The sequence below is a fragment of the Ruditapes philippinarum genome, unplaced genomic scaffold (genome assembly GCF_026571515.1).
Source record: "Ruditapes philippinarum isolate M1 unplaced genomic scaffold, ASM2657151v2 ctg191_1_1_1_1, whole genome shotgun sequence".
NCBI lineage: Eukaryota > Metazoa > Mollusca > Bivalvia > Venerida > Veneridae > Ruditapes > Ruditapes philippinarum.
This window is the reverse complement of record NW_026865167.1, coordinates 195,617-208,967: the sequence shown is the minus strand read 5'-3', so window position 1 is coordinate 208,967 and position 13,351 is coordinate 195,617. Positions and strand designations below refer to the sequence as shown.

At 31.6% G+C, this 13,351-nt stretch overlaps 1 protein-coding gene across 5 annotated transcripts in view; it reads right to left on the bottom strand.

Annotated features, from left to right (window-relative positions):
• Positions 1–215: 215 nt before the first annotated feature.
• LOC132728087 (myotubularin-related protein 12-like) overlaps positions 216–13,351 on the bottom strand; it is a 33,675-nt gene continuing 20,539 nt past the window's right edge. For 4 of the 5 annotated variants that reach the window (XM_060713694.1, XM_060713698.1, XM_060713697.1 and 1 more), the window contains 8 exons: positions 12,672–12,819; positions 11,223–11,352; positions 8,062–8,149; positions 6,466–6,554; positions 5,503–5,538; positions 3,732–3,862; positions 2,829–2,975; positions 216–469 (listed from right to left, as the gene is read on the bottom strand). In XM_060713694.1, coding sequence (XP_060569677.1) covers positions 231–469; positions 2,829–2,975; positions 3,732–3,862; positions 5,503–5,538; positions 6,466–6,554; positions 8,062–8,149; positions 11,223–11,352; positions 12,672–12,819 — 1,008 coding nt within the window. In that variant the 3' untranslated portion in view covers positions 216–230. The remainder of the gene's footprint in view (positions 470–2,828; positions 2,976–3,731; positions 3,863–5,502; positions 5,539–6,465; positions 6,555–8,061; positions 8,150–11,222; positions 11,353–12,671; positions 12,820–13,351) is intronic. The other variant, XM_060713695.1, reaches the window with a different exon arrangement.

Genomic DNA, 13,351 nt, shown 5'->3' with positions numbered 1-13,351 from the left:
TCTATGCCAGTTAAATAGATCTATCTTCATTAAACATAATATCCATGATATATCATTAATGTTCTTCAACTACAAATTTGATTATTATTTCTTTCGAGGAAGCTAAAAGCTATCCAGTTAAGTAATGGAAGGTTTGTTATTTGACTCAATTGTCTTCATGTGTCTCAAATAATGCATTGTGCATAACCTGAGGTCAATATGCACATTCTGTCATCATTTTATGTAATATATCATAAATTTTCATAAAATATATATTGCATTTGAGATAACATAAAATCAAACATACAAACCTGTTCTAAATCAGCCTCACTAGTTCCAACAAGACCAAGATTTCTCTGGAAACGGTGTCCCATTCGTACCCATTCTTTCTGTACCAATGCCTCAAATCCGACACGAGTACGATAATATGGATCTAACAAAATCTGCACAACACTTGAAACTAGACATGACATATCACAGCCACTTTGTTCTACAAATATAAAACATGAATCTATACAATATCAAATAACATTAGCATCACATGCTCGTTTGCTGAAAGGGGCATAACTCTAAAAATAATGCTTTGAAAATGATGCCGCTTGTCAAACAACTGAACCTAGTCATAGTTTTTTTTTTAAAGTTTAATGTTGATACCTTTTGAAATATTTAAATAATGGATAACATTAAAGTTTTGCATGACAACAATGACGCCCACAACAATGATGATGTGGCAGGGATCATGTTTCTTTGAAACAGACGAGTTTACTAGTATCCAATCTCATGCTATCACAACATTATGTGTGAAGGAAAATATCCAAATAAAGACACTCCATACCAGCATTAAACAAAGACAAATAAACAAAAGTCAAATGAATAAAGTCAAGCCTTGAATGATATATCATCATCAATTTAAACTGTTAAAGTTAATATATCATTTATCTAATTTTATTTTCCTTTATGACTTTTTTATCATTTCAAATAACCCTGAAATTGATATGACAAGGTCAAGATCACCCCATTTACATATTACATCTATCATAGTGTACATATCATATAATACATTGATATAACTCCATTAAATATATTAACAATATATTCATTTTCATTAAAAAAAGCCTATTCGGAAGAGAACACATCCAAATTTTTCAGTGCTGGAATAGTGTTGTAAGTATTAAAGTTAATAGCCATAAACTAAAAGTTGACCAAAACGTATAATAACAAGAGCTGTCAGTTGGACAGCATGCTCACTATTCTCGGTGCTTGAAACTGGATAATGTAAAATTTTTAAGTTAAATAAGTGCCATAATTCCATCAAAATCCAAGTTAAGAGTAATGGGCCTTGGTCAATATCCTCCTTTTATTCTCTCAAATTAGTGTATAATGTTCCAAGCCATTCCCATCACTACTTTTGGACACACAGACAAAAACAAATACCACAAGAGCCATGTCAACATGGCCATCCCCGCCGAATGTGTTTGCTCATTGGAAAAATGTATATGTAGTAGAGCAGAATAATTCCATTCTAAGAGGTCTTTTGGTAATGAAAACTGATGGCTATAGTGATTACAGATTTGAAACCTATGTGAATACTGATGGCTGAAAATAACAAAGGGCAATAACTGAAAAATAATGCAGGGTAGGTTATCATTCTTGTGTGCTGCATCCCTTCTCAGTAAAATCTATCCACCTATGAAGTTTCAAGTTGATACCTCAAATACTTTTTGAGAAAAAAATTGAATTGAAAAATTAAGTATGAAAAATAACAAAGGGCAATAACTCAAAAATTATAAAAGGTAGAGTTATCATTCTTGTGCAGTGCACACCTCCTGAAAGAGATCTATGCACCTATGAAGTTTCATTTTGATATCTCAAAGGCTTTTTGAGTTATGCTCTGGACGAAAATTAATTTTGAAAAATAACAAAGGACAATAACTCAAAAATAATGCAGGGTAGAGTTATCATTCTTTAGCACTGCACTCCTCCTCAATGAGATCCATCCACCTATGAAGTTTCAAGTTGATACCTCAAATACTTTTTGAGATAAGCTCTGGACAAAATAGCATGAAAAAACAACAAAGGGCAATAACTTAAAAATTGTATAGGGAAGAGTTATCATTCTTGCGCACAAGATTCCTCCTCAATAAGATCTATCCACCTATGACATTTCATGTTGATATCTCAAACACTTTTTGAGTTATGCTCCACTCAGGTGAAAAATTAGGTATGAAAAATAACAAAGGGCAATAACTCAAAATATATGAAAGGAAGAGTTATCATTCTTGTGCACTGCACACCTCCTGGGTGAGATCTATACACCTATGAAGTTTCATGTTAATATCTCATAGGCTTTTGGAGTTATGCTCTGGACAAAAATCAATTTTGAAAAATAACAAAGGGCAATAACTCAAAAATCATGCAAGGTAGAGTTATCATTCTTGTGCACTGCACTCCTCCTCAATGAGGTCTATCCACCTATGAAGTTTCAAGTTGATAACTCAAATACTTTTAGAGATATGCTCCGGACAAAAATTTCGGACGGAAGGACGGACGGAAGGTCGGACAGACGGACGGAGACTATTTCTATATCCTCCGCCGAAAATTTTCGGCGGGGGATAAAAATTGTGACACCAATGTCTGGGTGAGCACAATAGCTCTCTGTTTTCTATGAATAGTCTAGCTTAAAAGGAAAATCAACAAACTTTCCAAAATACATCTAATATTGTTTAAAACATATTTATGTAATATTGTATGATATATGTGTGTTTACCATTAAAAGTGAAATTAGTATGCTAAATTAAAAGAACTATGTCAAAATTACTTGTATAACAGTAATAAAATCTTGCTCTTACCTTGTATCACAACAGATCTTTTATTGGTTACTATAGTTACAATATCATGTGATGCTTTAAGACATTTAGCCACCATTGACAGCCATTTTGTATTATCTAGACTTGAGTACCAGCTCATGTCTTGTACATAAAACTCTTGTTCTGAATCTGAAATCATAAAATAAACATTATCTTAAACAAGAAAGTACTTGAGAAAATCTCTGACTGTTTTTAATTGTTCTTTTATGAATAAATTGCCTTTTTATGATGATGTCATTTTGCTAATAAGTTGTAAATCCACATGCTACTATAAGAAAAAAGTGCCAGATGAACATATTAGTCTTCGTAATAACTTTTTGAAATATAATTAATTTGTAATATGCAAGATATAAAATCAAGCAGCATCTGTAGTTCTGAAAGAATGTCTCTGCACAGCTTCTTTACAACTGTAAACATTTACCCTCGAGCTATAGATATTCCAAACTGTAGCCACAGCCAGTGTAAGATCTTTATAGAACATTTCATCTGACATAAAAACTTTTTTTTAAAAGGTTCACTTGCCACAAAAAAGTAATGCATAAGTCAATTTCAACACACTCAACTCTTCCTCCAGAAAAGGCAGGCAATACTTGGGGAAATAAGCCGACATTTTTATTCAAGCCTGTCCAAAAACAAATGGATCAACAATGCAGTGGTTTTAAAGCAAATTGGCCAGTGTTATAACTGGGCTTTAAACCAGGATTTTACCATCTTATTTTCCCCTTATGTTTGGCCTATATCAGGTTTTGAAAATTTGATAGTCAATGTCCCTACTGTCCTGCAGTACAGGGGGAAGAGGCAGGTGGGCGGGAGGGTGCGAGAGACCTGGTAACAAGTGACAGGGGTACAGTATAATATTGCTGACATAAAATTTTACAAACTTACCTGTCATAAACAATTTTTTCAGTTTAACAAACCCTTCCTGAACATCTCGACATGATGGACAACTTTCAGCAACATCTATCACAGCTGGAGAGTTTCTATGGTTACCAGCTACTTTAACAGCATCTAACATCCTGTAAACAATGATATCAATAAAATTCTTCACACATTTCAATAAAATCTTCCAGACAAATATTCAGCGACTCACAATAATAAGAGTCAGTATTTTAACAATGGCATTTTAATTTCTTTTTGAAAATGATTATATGCAACCAAATTGTTTTTGTTCCTTAAACAGGGAATCTTACATTTAAACGTACCAATTTGATGTGTATTTTTAGCTGTAGGCCTTTATCAATTGAAATAAACATTTGAACTTTGAACTATTAATAACAATACATACTGCTATTTTAAATCTTTATAATTTTTCAAGACATATTAAAATAGTAATACAAATGTATATTATTTGACATGGTGCTGGGTTTTCAAGTCACATTGCATTTGGTTTTATAACATTACCCATAATGTTATCTCTAAGGGGATTTCATTTTAAATTTTAACACATACAATATTGACTGTTCATTTTATAAGTTTATAGTCTATATATCATAACCAATATACCAAGGGAAAAACAACCATATATCTTTATTTACTACAAGAAATTAACAATACTCAGAATGCCCTCAAACCAGTTATCAAACACTTTGATATTAACTTTTACTGATCAAAGAACCCAAACATCAGAATTAAGTGAAGATTGTAAGAAAGGAAAGTTAAATATACAGGAAATATAAATGCATATTCTAGTTTCAATCTGTTTATACTTTCACCATGGCTTTTATTGTAAGAAATCTCAGTCCATATTAGCATGCTTAAGTAGAAAGTACACCTTTTGCGTATTAATCAAGTTTGTCAAACTGACTAAGGCCAAAGAACTATTGACCTTTCACGTTTTCTATACTAGTTTATTATCACTTTGACACAAATACAAAAATGATGTTTATTATTTTAGCACTTACATCAAATCAATCAGATAATATTGCTTTTGTTTGTTTTAATAATCAGAGAAATTCAAATTTGTTCTTAGCAGGAGAGAAATTTTATGAAAGCAAAAACTGGACAAAGCAAATCCAAGAAACTAATGCATGCTTACACAGTTATATAAAGAAATGCCTTTTCATTTTTTACCGTGGAATCTGTAGACTGAATGGATAATTCATGAAAATCGAAATTTTAGTAATTTTCTTCTAAATTGTAATCAAACTGTTTAGTCCCTGTTAACCCATAACATATTATAAACATTTAAGTATCTAAATAAAGTTGAATGATGAAATATGAAACTTAACCCTATAAAACCTGCTAGAACTAAAACTGATTAGCCTTTATCACCAGTATAGAGCCAGGCCAGCCTGAACATCAGTAGACTTGACCCTCTACTGTTTGTCTACTTTTGAAACCCCTAAAATGTCAAATGGACTGTTCCAAATTTTTAGCAAGGCAAATCCATTATATAAAATTCAACAGGTTATGGGCTAAATTCTTAAACTCAAATGCCAACTTGCACATCTAATAAGAAATGTAAATTGTTGCTTTTATGAAACAATACTGTAAAGTTTGTATACATCTGGTCCCTGTTTATATCCACCTTACCAAAGTACTAACTAAGAATGTGAGCCTGAGTAACAGTATGATATGATAGATGATAGTTACATGTCATGTAGATGTAGTACAGACAGATTACTGGACATAAATTCCAGTGTTACATAACACTTACCCTAATTTCTGTATTATTTGTGTCTTAAATGAATTACTGTAAAAAAATAAACAGGTAACTGTCTTATAATACCGGTATTATCTGTTTTTCCTTCATTGGGTATTATGTCACACCAACACAGTATAGTTTATATAGAGACTTTCCAGCTTTACTGGTGGAGGAAGACCTCAGGTGCCCCTCTGTACATAATTTCAGATACAAACTCATATACATTTGGTAAACCAAAGGTAATTTAAAGTGCATGATTTCTACTTGAATGGAGCCAAAATAAACTGATGTCTCTGTTAATCATTGAATTTTACATCATGTACTTGAACTAATGGAGCTAATGAGACAATAATTGACATATACATTGGAAGTGAGTAAATCATGCCAATGTTATCAGAGGATAATATATATATGTGTGTATTATCAGGTTCATATACTACATGATAACATGGGAAACATTCAAAACCATATTAGAATACAGTTTTGCTTTAAATGGAGACATTCATTTTTCTTTCAATATTCTATAAATTTCCTTGAAATGAATACACTAAACAGTCACAAGAACAAAACTTTTCTCCTTATAAAGAATAAAATGGTGGTTTCGCAACTTGACCCACGTTGGTCAGGTTAGACCATTTAGATTTCACAGTGAAAGAGAACTATGAAAACATTAAAATACCTGTCAAATGAATGACTAAGATTTATTTCAATCTAACAATATCCACAATATCTGTTATTGTGATTTCCAGAGTTTTTTCTAGTTACATGACTTGTTTTAAATCTACTTGGGAACTCTGCATAACTTTAGCATAATTTGAGTAAATAAGATTAATTTAATATTTTTGTCATTCATTTGCCTAAGTATCCCTTTAAAACAGATTACATCTTCTATATAATTATTGATCACTCTAGGATGATTAGGTAGTTAATTGGAATGGAAGCACATGTTAAAATTGATCATGCTATGAATTATACCTTTTCTGTAGAAAACCTTGATCACAACTTTCCTCCGGTGCAGACATTCTCACCAAACTATTGCCATTGATATGAGTATAGCACCATGTCTGTATATAAACATTTCAATATATCGTTTGATATTGTTTTGATGCATTCAGTTCATATATAACAAATTAAATATAGCAAGAAAAGTAATATAATAATATTTTATATATACTATGTGTCTGAAAAGATGTAAAGCTGTCAAGACTGTTACTGGACTTTGTTGTTGTATTGTTGCTGTTGTGATATTTTAATTTATTAAACATTAATGGCGGAGAAACTCACCAAATTTTCACTTTTTGATGATAGACACTTGCTCATTAAAAAAGAACTCAAAAACCTTGAATAAATAAGAAAAGTCCAGAGAAATATACATGTATATTTGTATGTATATACATGCTAATATAATATTCACTTTAATACTAATACAGGTCAAAAGGACAAGGTGTAAATCTTAGAATGTCAGTCACGTAATAACTTTTCTTATTGTAATTCTTTGTTCTGACCAAAGAAATGAAAATATCAATATCCATATTACTAAACATATGATAACATCAATTATCATATCATATGTTACTGACTCATAAAATAAAGCCAGCTTCTCCTATCGTTTATCACCTTTCAGTTACATGTACAATATGAATTTTTTGTGTTTTATGTTATCCAGGCATTTAATCCCCTAAAACACAGCAGAAACTTTATCATAACATAACATTATTCCACTTTCATTAACTATAACTTAATAAAACATGTATGAGCATAGCAATACAACATAACTTCAGAAATCAATCAGCTCAAGTCATTATACCAAGGAAATGTTTTTTATTCTAAACAAACAAGTAACTGTAGCACCTTTTTAACAGGTTTAAATTTTTTTCAGGGTAAATAAATATGTTGATAAAAAATAAAGCCATCATTTTGATATGTAATCTAAAGTGATAATTAACTATTTACAGCAATTACCTGTATCATTTTTTTGTACTGTCAAAAATTATTTGGCTAGACCTAAGCTGATTAATTTTGTGTTAAAAAAATATGTAACGGGATCTCATACCATTATTGAGTGTATTCACATTCATTATATCATCGTGACCAAACATAAAAATAAAGACAGATGAAGGTTGGTTTATATATTTTAGCAATATCTGCCACTACAAAAACATAGCTGTTTAAAGAAAAAACAAGTCATGTTTCACACATGGTTTATCCCTTTACCTGTATATGTGATTTAATTTATGTCAGTGTATTAAGTTTGAAGAAAATCAGACAAGTACTTTTGGAGTTATGCTCAGGAAATTATTTTTTTCAAGTAAATCTGATAAAGGGGAATAACTCTTATTTTAAGACAGAAAGGTAGAGTTATTGTAATTGCACAATGCACTTCCTGCAAATGTGCTCTATCAGTAGGTGAAGTTTGAAGAAAATCACTAAGCATGCTCATGACATGAGTGAGACAGACACAAATGCACAGACGGAGACCATCTCTTAAATCTCCTCGGCCTTTAGCAAGGAGACATAATTAGTGATACTATTATAATCATTAACTATAAAAATGTCATTTAAGTTACATACAGGAATCCTTCTCTCCTTGAACTGTGGGGCTGCCTTTTGTAAATCATTATTCATCAGGGCAAATGGTACAACAAAGTATTGAGGTAGACTGAAAAGTATATACAGAATTATGATACATGACAATTAAAAAAAATAAAGTTTTCTACCTTACTAATCCAGATTGTTCAAATATCCTAGTTAATTTACCACTTACTATACCACATGTGATATGACTATAGCAGGTAGTAGCAGGTTGTGTAGACTAATAACTAGTTACAATGCCAAAAATCTAAATTCACACAAAGAATAATCAAGCATAGGATCACACAATATAAATTTTATTTCATTGCTGTTTAAAAATTTACTAAAGCCTGCATCATATGAGGCTTCATGGTACTTTAAAAGGTGTTAAAAACTGCTGACATCCACTGATACCAACTTATCAGACAAAATGATGCTAGTTTTCAAGAAATCTTAGAAGTCATCGAAAGAACTATTCCTATGTAGTTAATTAAAGTATAATTTAAAGTAAAAGAAAGTTAAGTATAAAGATATGCTTCAATAGGATATTGTTTAACCATTTGACCACCTATACTGATATACCATACAAGACATTGTTTACAGTTGTTGCTGTCATGCATTATTACAGCCAGCCTAAATTATGGCATGTTAATAACATATACCAAAGCACAATATCCAACACTTTCTGCATGTTATGTAGAGTCACTATGTGTTAATCAATGCTAGGGTTCATTATTCACTAATGATTATTGTAACATAACTGGCCATATCAAGTCCGAGACCTGCAATGAACTTTTAAGGACATTTCATTTTGTGTACAATGACACTTTTGTCTTATGATAAACTTAGACTATGCAATGTTTGCTTCCAGCAGTGCCACCTTGTTATGGAATTTAGCAGATGATGGTCTTAAAAGGACATACCAGTGCAGTAAAAGAGCTCAGGTTGCCAGTGCAACCCAAACCTAATCTAGATATATATTCAGATATCATTAAAATCTGGATAAAGGGTGATCCCTCGGAAGCATTAATAACAACAAAATTACATGAATATTACAGACTCAAGAAGCTATATAAAGGCTGATAAAGTTATGCTATTGCAGTAACTCATGTAGTTAATTAAATTAATTTCTGATCTGAATAATTTAAGTCCTTTTTCCTTACTTCCATTAAATAACAAGCAATTATCATAGTATTGCAAGCAATTCATAAGTCCCCTACTAGTTAGAATCCCAGCAACATTCTGATGACTTGAATGAACTTTATTCTTTTGAGTTTTAAGTTTGTCTATATCACAGTAATGTGTTAAGTTTCCCTGCCTAGTAAGGAAATTATGTTTAGCCAACCTTGTCATATTATTACGATGTGGGATTTTAAAGTAAATCCTATAAGGAATGAAGAAGTTGGAGTAAAAAAATACCAATTTCTCGGAAAAAAAATCTAAGCTCAAGGGGGGCATAATTCTGGAAATATTCTTGCAAGAGTATTTAACCTTCTCAAAAATGTTGAGTGATAATTAGAAGCATATAAAGTATATGAAGTTTGAAGTAGATACATTAGGAAATAAAAAAGTTTTTTAAAAAAGACAACATTTTTTTTTTCATAAAAATTCTAAGTTCAAGGGAGGTAATACTGATAATTTTTGTGCTAGAGTTGTAAACCTTGTCACATATGATGTGGTTGATGACAAGAAACTTTTATTTAAAGTTTGAAGTAAACAACTTAAGAAATAAAAAACTTATAGTGAAAGAGCTGAAAAATTTAAATCAGAAATCTTGAAATTCAGGCTATTTGTTGCCATAGCAACCAGAATTTTCAACATAGGAAGAAAAGAAAAAGATATGCATGATCTCCAGACTGCCATCTACTCATACTGCATATCTCCAGACTGCCATCTACTCATATTTAAAGTTTCATAAAAATGTTTTCTGTATTTTATGAGTTATCACTGGATCCAGTTTATGTGTTAAATTTGCCATATTTTCAGATTATCTGTTGCCTTAGCAACCCAAATTTTCAAAATTGGAAGAGAAAAAGATGTGCATAATCTCCAGACTGCTATCTACTCATATTTCAAGTTTCATAATAATATTTTCAGTACTTTTTGAGTTATCACTGGATCCAATTTATGTGTTAAATTTGCCATATTTTCAGACTATTTGTTGCCATAGCAACCAGAATTTTAAACATAGGAATATAAGAAAAAGACGTGCATAATCTCCATACTGCCATCTATCCATATATCAAGTTTCATAAAAATATTTTTGCTTTATTGCGGGATCCAGTTTTGTGGACGGACTGAATGACGGACTGACAGACAGACCGATGTCCGTCCGGCCGAAATGTAAAAGGGGGCCATTTCTTTTGTTATTTTCTATTGTTTAATAGAGGGCCAATGGCCCCTTATTCTATTGTTATGGAATGAACTCTATTGTTCTGTTTACAGTTAGATGGCCCCCTATCCCTATTCGGTAGTGCGGACAGACAGACGGACAGACAGACGGACGGAGGGTAAACTTAAAGTCCCCTCCGGTTAAACCGGTAGGGGAATCATAGGAATAAAAGAAAAAGATTTGCATGATGTCCAGACTGCTATCTACCCATATTTCAGGTTTCTATAAAAATATTTTCAGTACTTTATGAGTTATCACTGGATCCAGTTTATGTGTTAAATTTGCCATATTTTCAGACTATCTGTTGCCATAACAACCAGAAATTTGAACATTGGAAGAAAAGAAAAAGATGTGCATAATCTCCAGACTGCTATCTACCCATATTTCAAGTTTCATAAAAATATGTTAAATTTGCCATATTTTCAGACTATCTGTTGCCATAGCAACCAGAATTTTCAACATAGGAACAAAAGAAAAACACGCACATAATCTCCATATTTCCATCTATCCATAGATCATATTCATAAAAATAATTTTAGTACTTTTTGCATTATCACGGGATCCAGTTTTGTGGACGGACGTACTGACGGACGGGTAAACCTTAAGTCCCCTCCGGTTAAACCGGTAGGGGACTTAAAAGGCTAGGTATAGTAGTTAAAGGTTCTTCAACTTGGAATGTACAGCACATATTTGAATAATTATACATCTCACACAACTTAAACAAAAAAACAGTCTTGAATAAATCATTTTAATAAAAGATCAATTTTACCTTTGACACAAATCATATGACATATTAACATTCGTGACTCGCCAACTCTTCATACATTTACATCTCTTTATTTCTTCCTCCCAGTCATATATCGTGTCAAACATCGGAACTTCACAAACTAGCTGAGGACCTGTACAAATACACAATGTCAAATAGAATGTAAAATTGTAATTTTGTGGTAACATGCATGCTATTTTGCTTGTTTGGTTTTATGGAGCACCAACACAATTTAGGTCATATGGCACATAAACAGAAAAGATGGATTTGGCTTAATTCGGGTGTTACAAACATAAAGCAACACCAGGGATCAAGACCATTTCACCTCCTGGAGCTAAGAGATGCATAGATTACAGTAATTCTGACCCATGAAGTCACCTCTTACGATCAACAAGCAGGGATAAATGGTGACTGAAATTCTGTTGCCTCCACGTTAAAGGCAACCCCTCAACCACAAGGGTGTACATATTATTTAATTAATTTAATTTAATTATATGTTATGCCAATAGTAATTAGATATGCTGTTGCTCTGTAATAGTTGTTGATGGTTCTTACTGCCTCTCTCAGTCCTTCATTTTTTTTTGGTGTTAGGGGGCCTGGACAAAAGCTTGCACTTTCATTATCAAATGCCATTCATGAAGAAGCTCAATGAAACCAAGCCTGCAACATATTTAATGTTATTTTCTATATTTTGCTACCTTAACCTTGCTAAAATGTTAAATAAACTTGTCTGTTCACCTTCAGTCTGGATAAAAACCATCACTTTTAGAGAAATAGAGGAGATTTGTTTGTTGTTTAGCCAAGAGTGAAAATATAATAGCTGGTGTTCACAAATGAAATATGAAATATATTTCTTTTTATTTCATGCTTTTAAGTGATTTTAAGTATTTTTTTACTGATTTTGCTGTGTAACGTCGCGCATTCTCCTTTGTGATGTCATCACATCACGATGTCACATCATCAATTTTGAAATATAGGTCTGTTAAATTTCTCTAATTTTGTTACATTTTTAACATGATGTATATAACATTGACTTTCTTTTCCTAAAGAAGCAAAATTTACGCATGACGGCATTTATTTCTGCCTGTGTGATCAGATGGCATGTAGGGGCTGGCTGATCTTGGTCTGCACTAGTCACATAGGTAGAATCTTCTGCATCAGAAGGTTTAGAGTTTAATTATTCAACAAAAGATAACTTAAGCACATGACTATTAAAAGAAGATAAATTTAAAGAGCAACATTTATCTGTTAGAATAAAATGATTACTAAATATCTTTGTATGTATGTAAAAGTTCTAAAGTACATATCTATATTTATATTATGTACTTTAAATTTTCTTAAATGCCAATTGAGAACATAACAATGTACTTCTGTAAAATGCGTCAATAAAATATCTTACGTAAACATGAACTTCTTTTTTTGTAAAACATACCAAAAGTAAATGTTACAAACCTTTAAGTTCATTTTTTCTGGCGTATTCATGTGCAAACAGGAAAGTATCTTTGGTAGGGAACACATGGTGTACTAATACATTCACAAACTGTTTACTCTGTGTCTTATTCACAGAGAATTTGAAACTAAACTTGTGAATTCTGAAATCCTAAAACAAAATAAAAACAAAATTTAATGTTGTCAAGCATAAAAGTAAGCTGATTATTAATTCAAAAACAATAATTGTTTTTCTAACTCATTTTCTTTCCTCTATCAAACATATCAAGTATTTCAAGAAGAAAAAAAAGATGTAATAAAGTATACAAAAGATGTTTCATTTCTGCAAGAACGATTCTTTATTCTGAGGCAAATAAAAACAAAACCAACACTAATGAAACCCATAATCTGTGTGTTGTAATTAAAACAACAAGAATACAGGCACTTCAGGTCATAGTACAAATTAAATTTCAGGAGTGTAGCAAAAACTCCTAGTTTTATAAAACTTTAAAATCTGTGATTCCAAAAATGCATGACTGTCAGTTTACTTTTCTGGAAAGCTATAACTCAAGTGTCTGTTAGATAGCCATTCATTAAAGTGGCATGTTTATTAAATGAGTAAAGAAAAAGTAAATTCTGAGGTTAGTGTGATAATTTCTGAGAATAATGAAGAATTCTCTAAGGATTGTGAGGATATTTTGAGA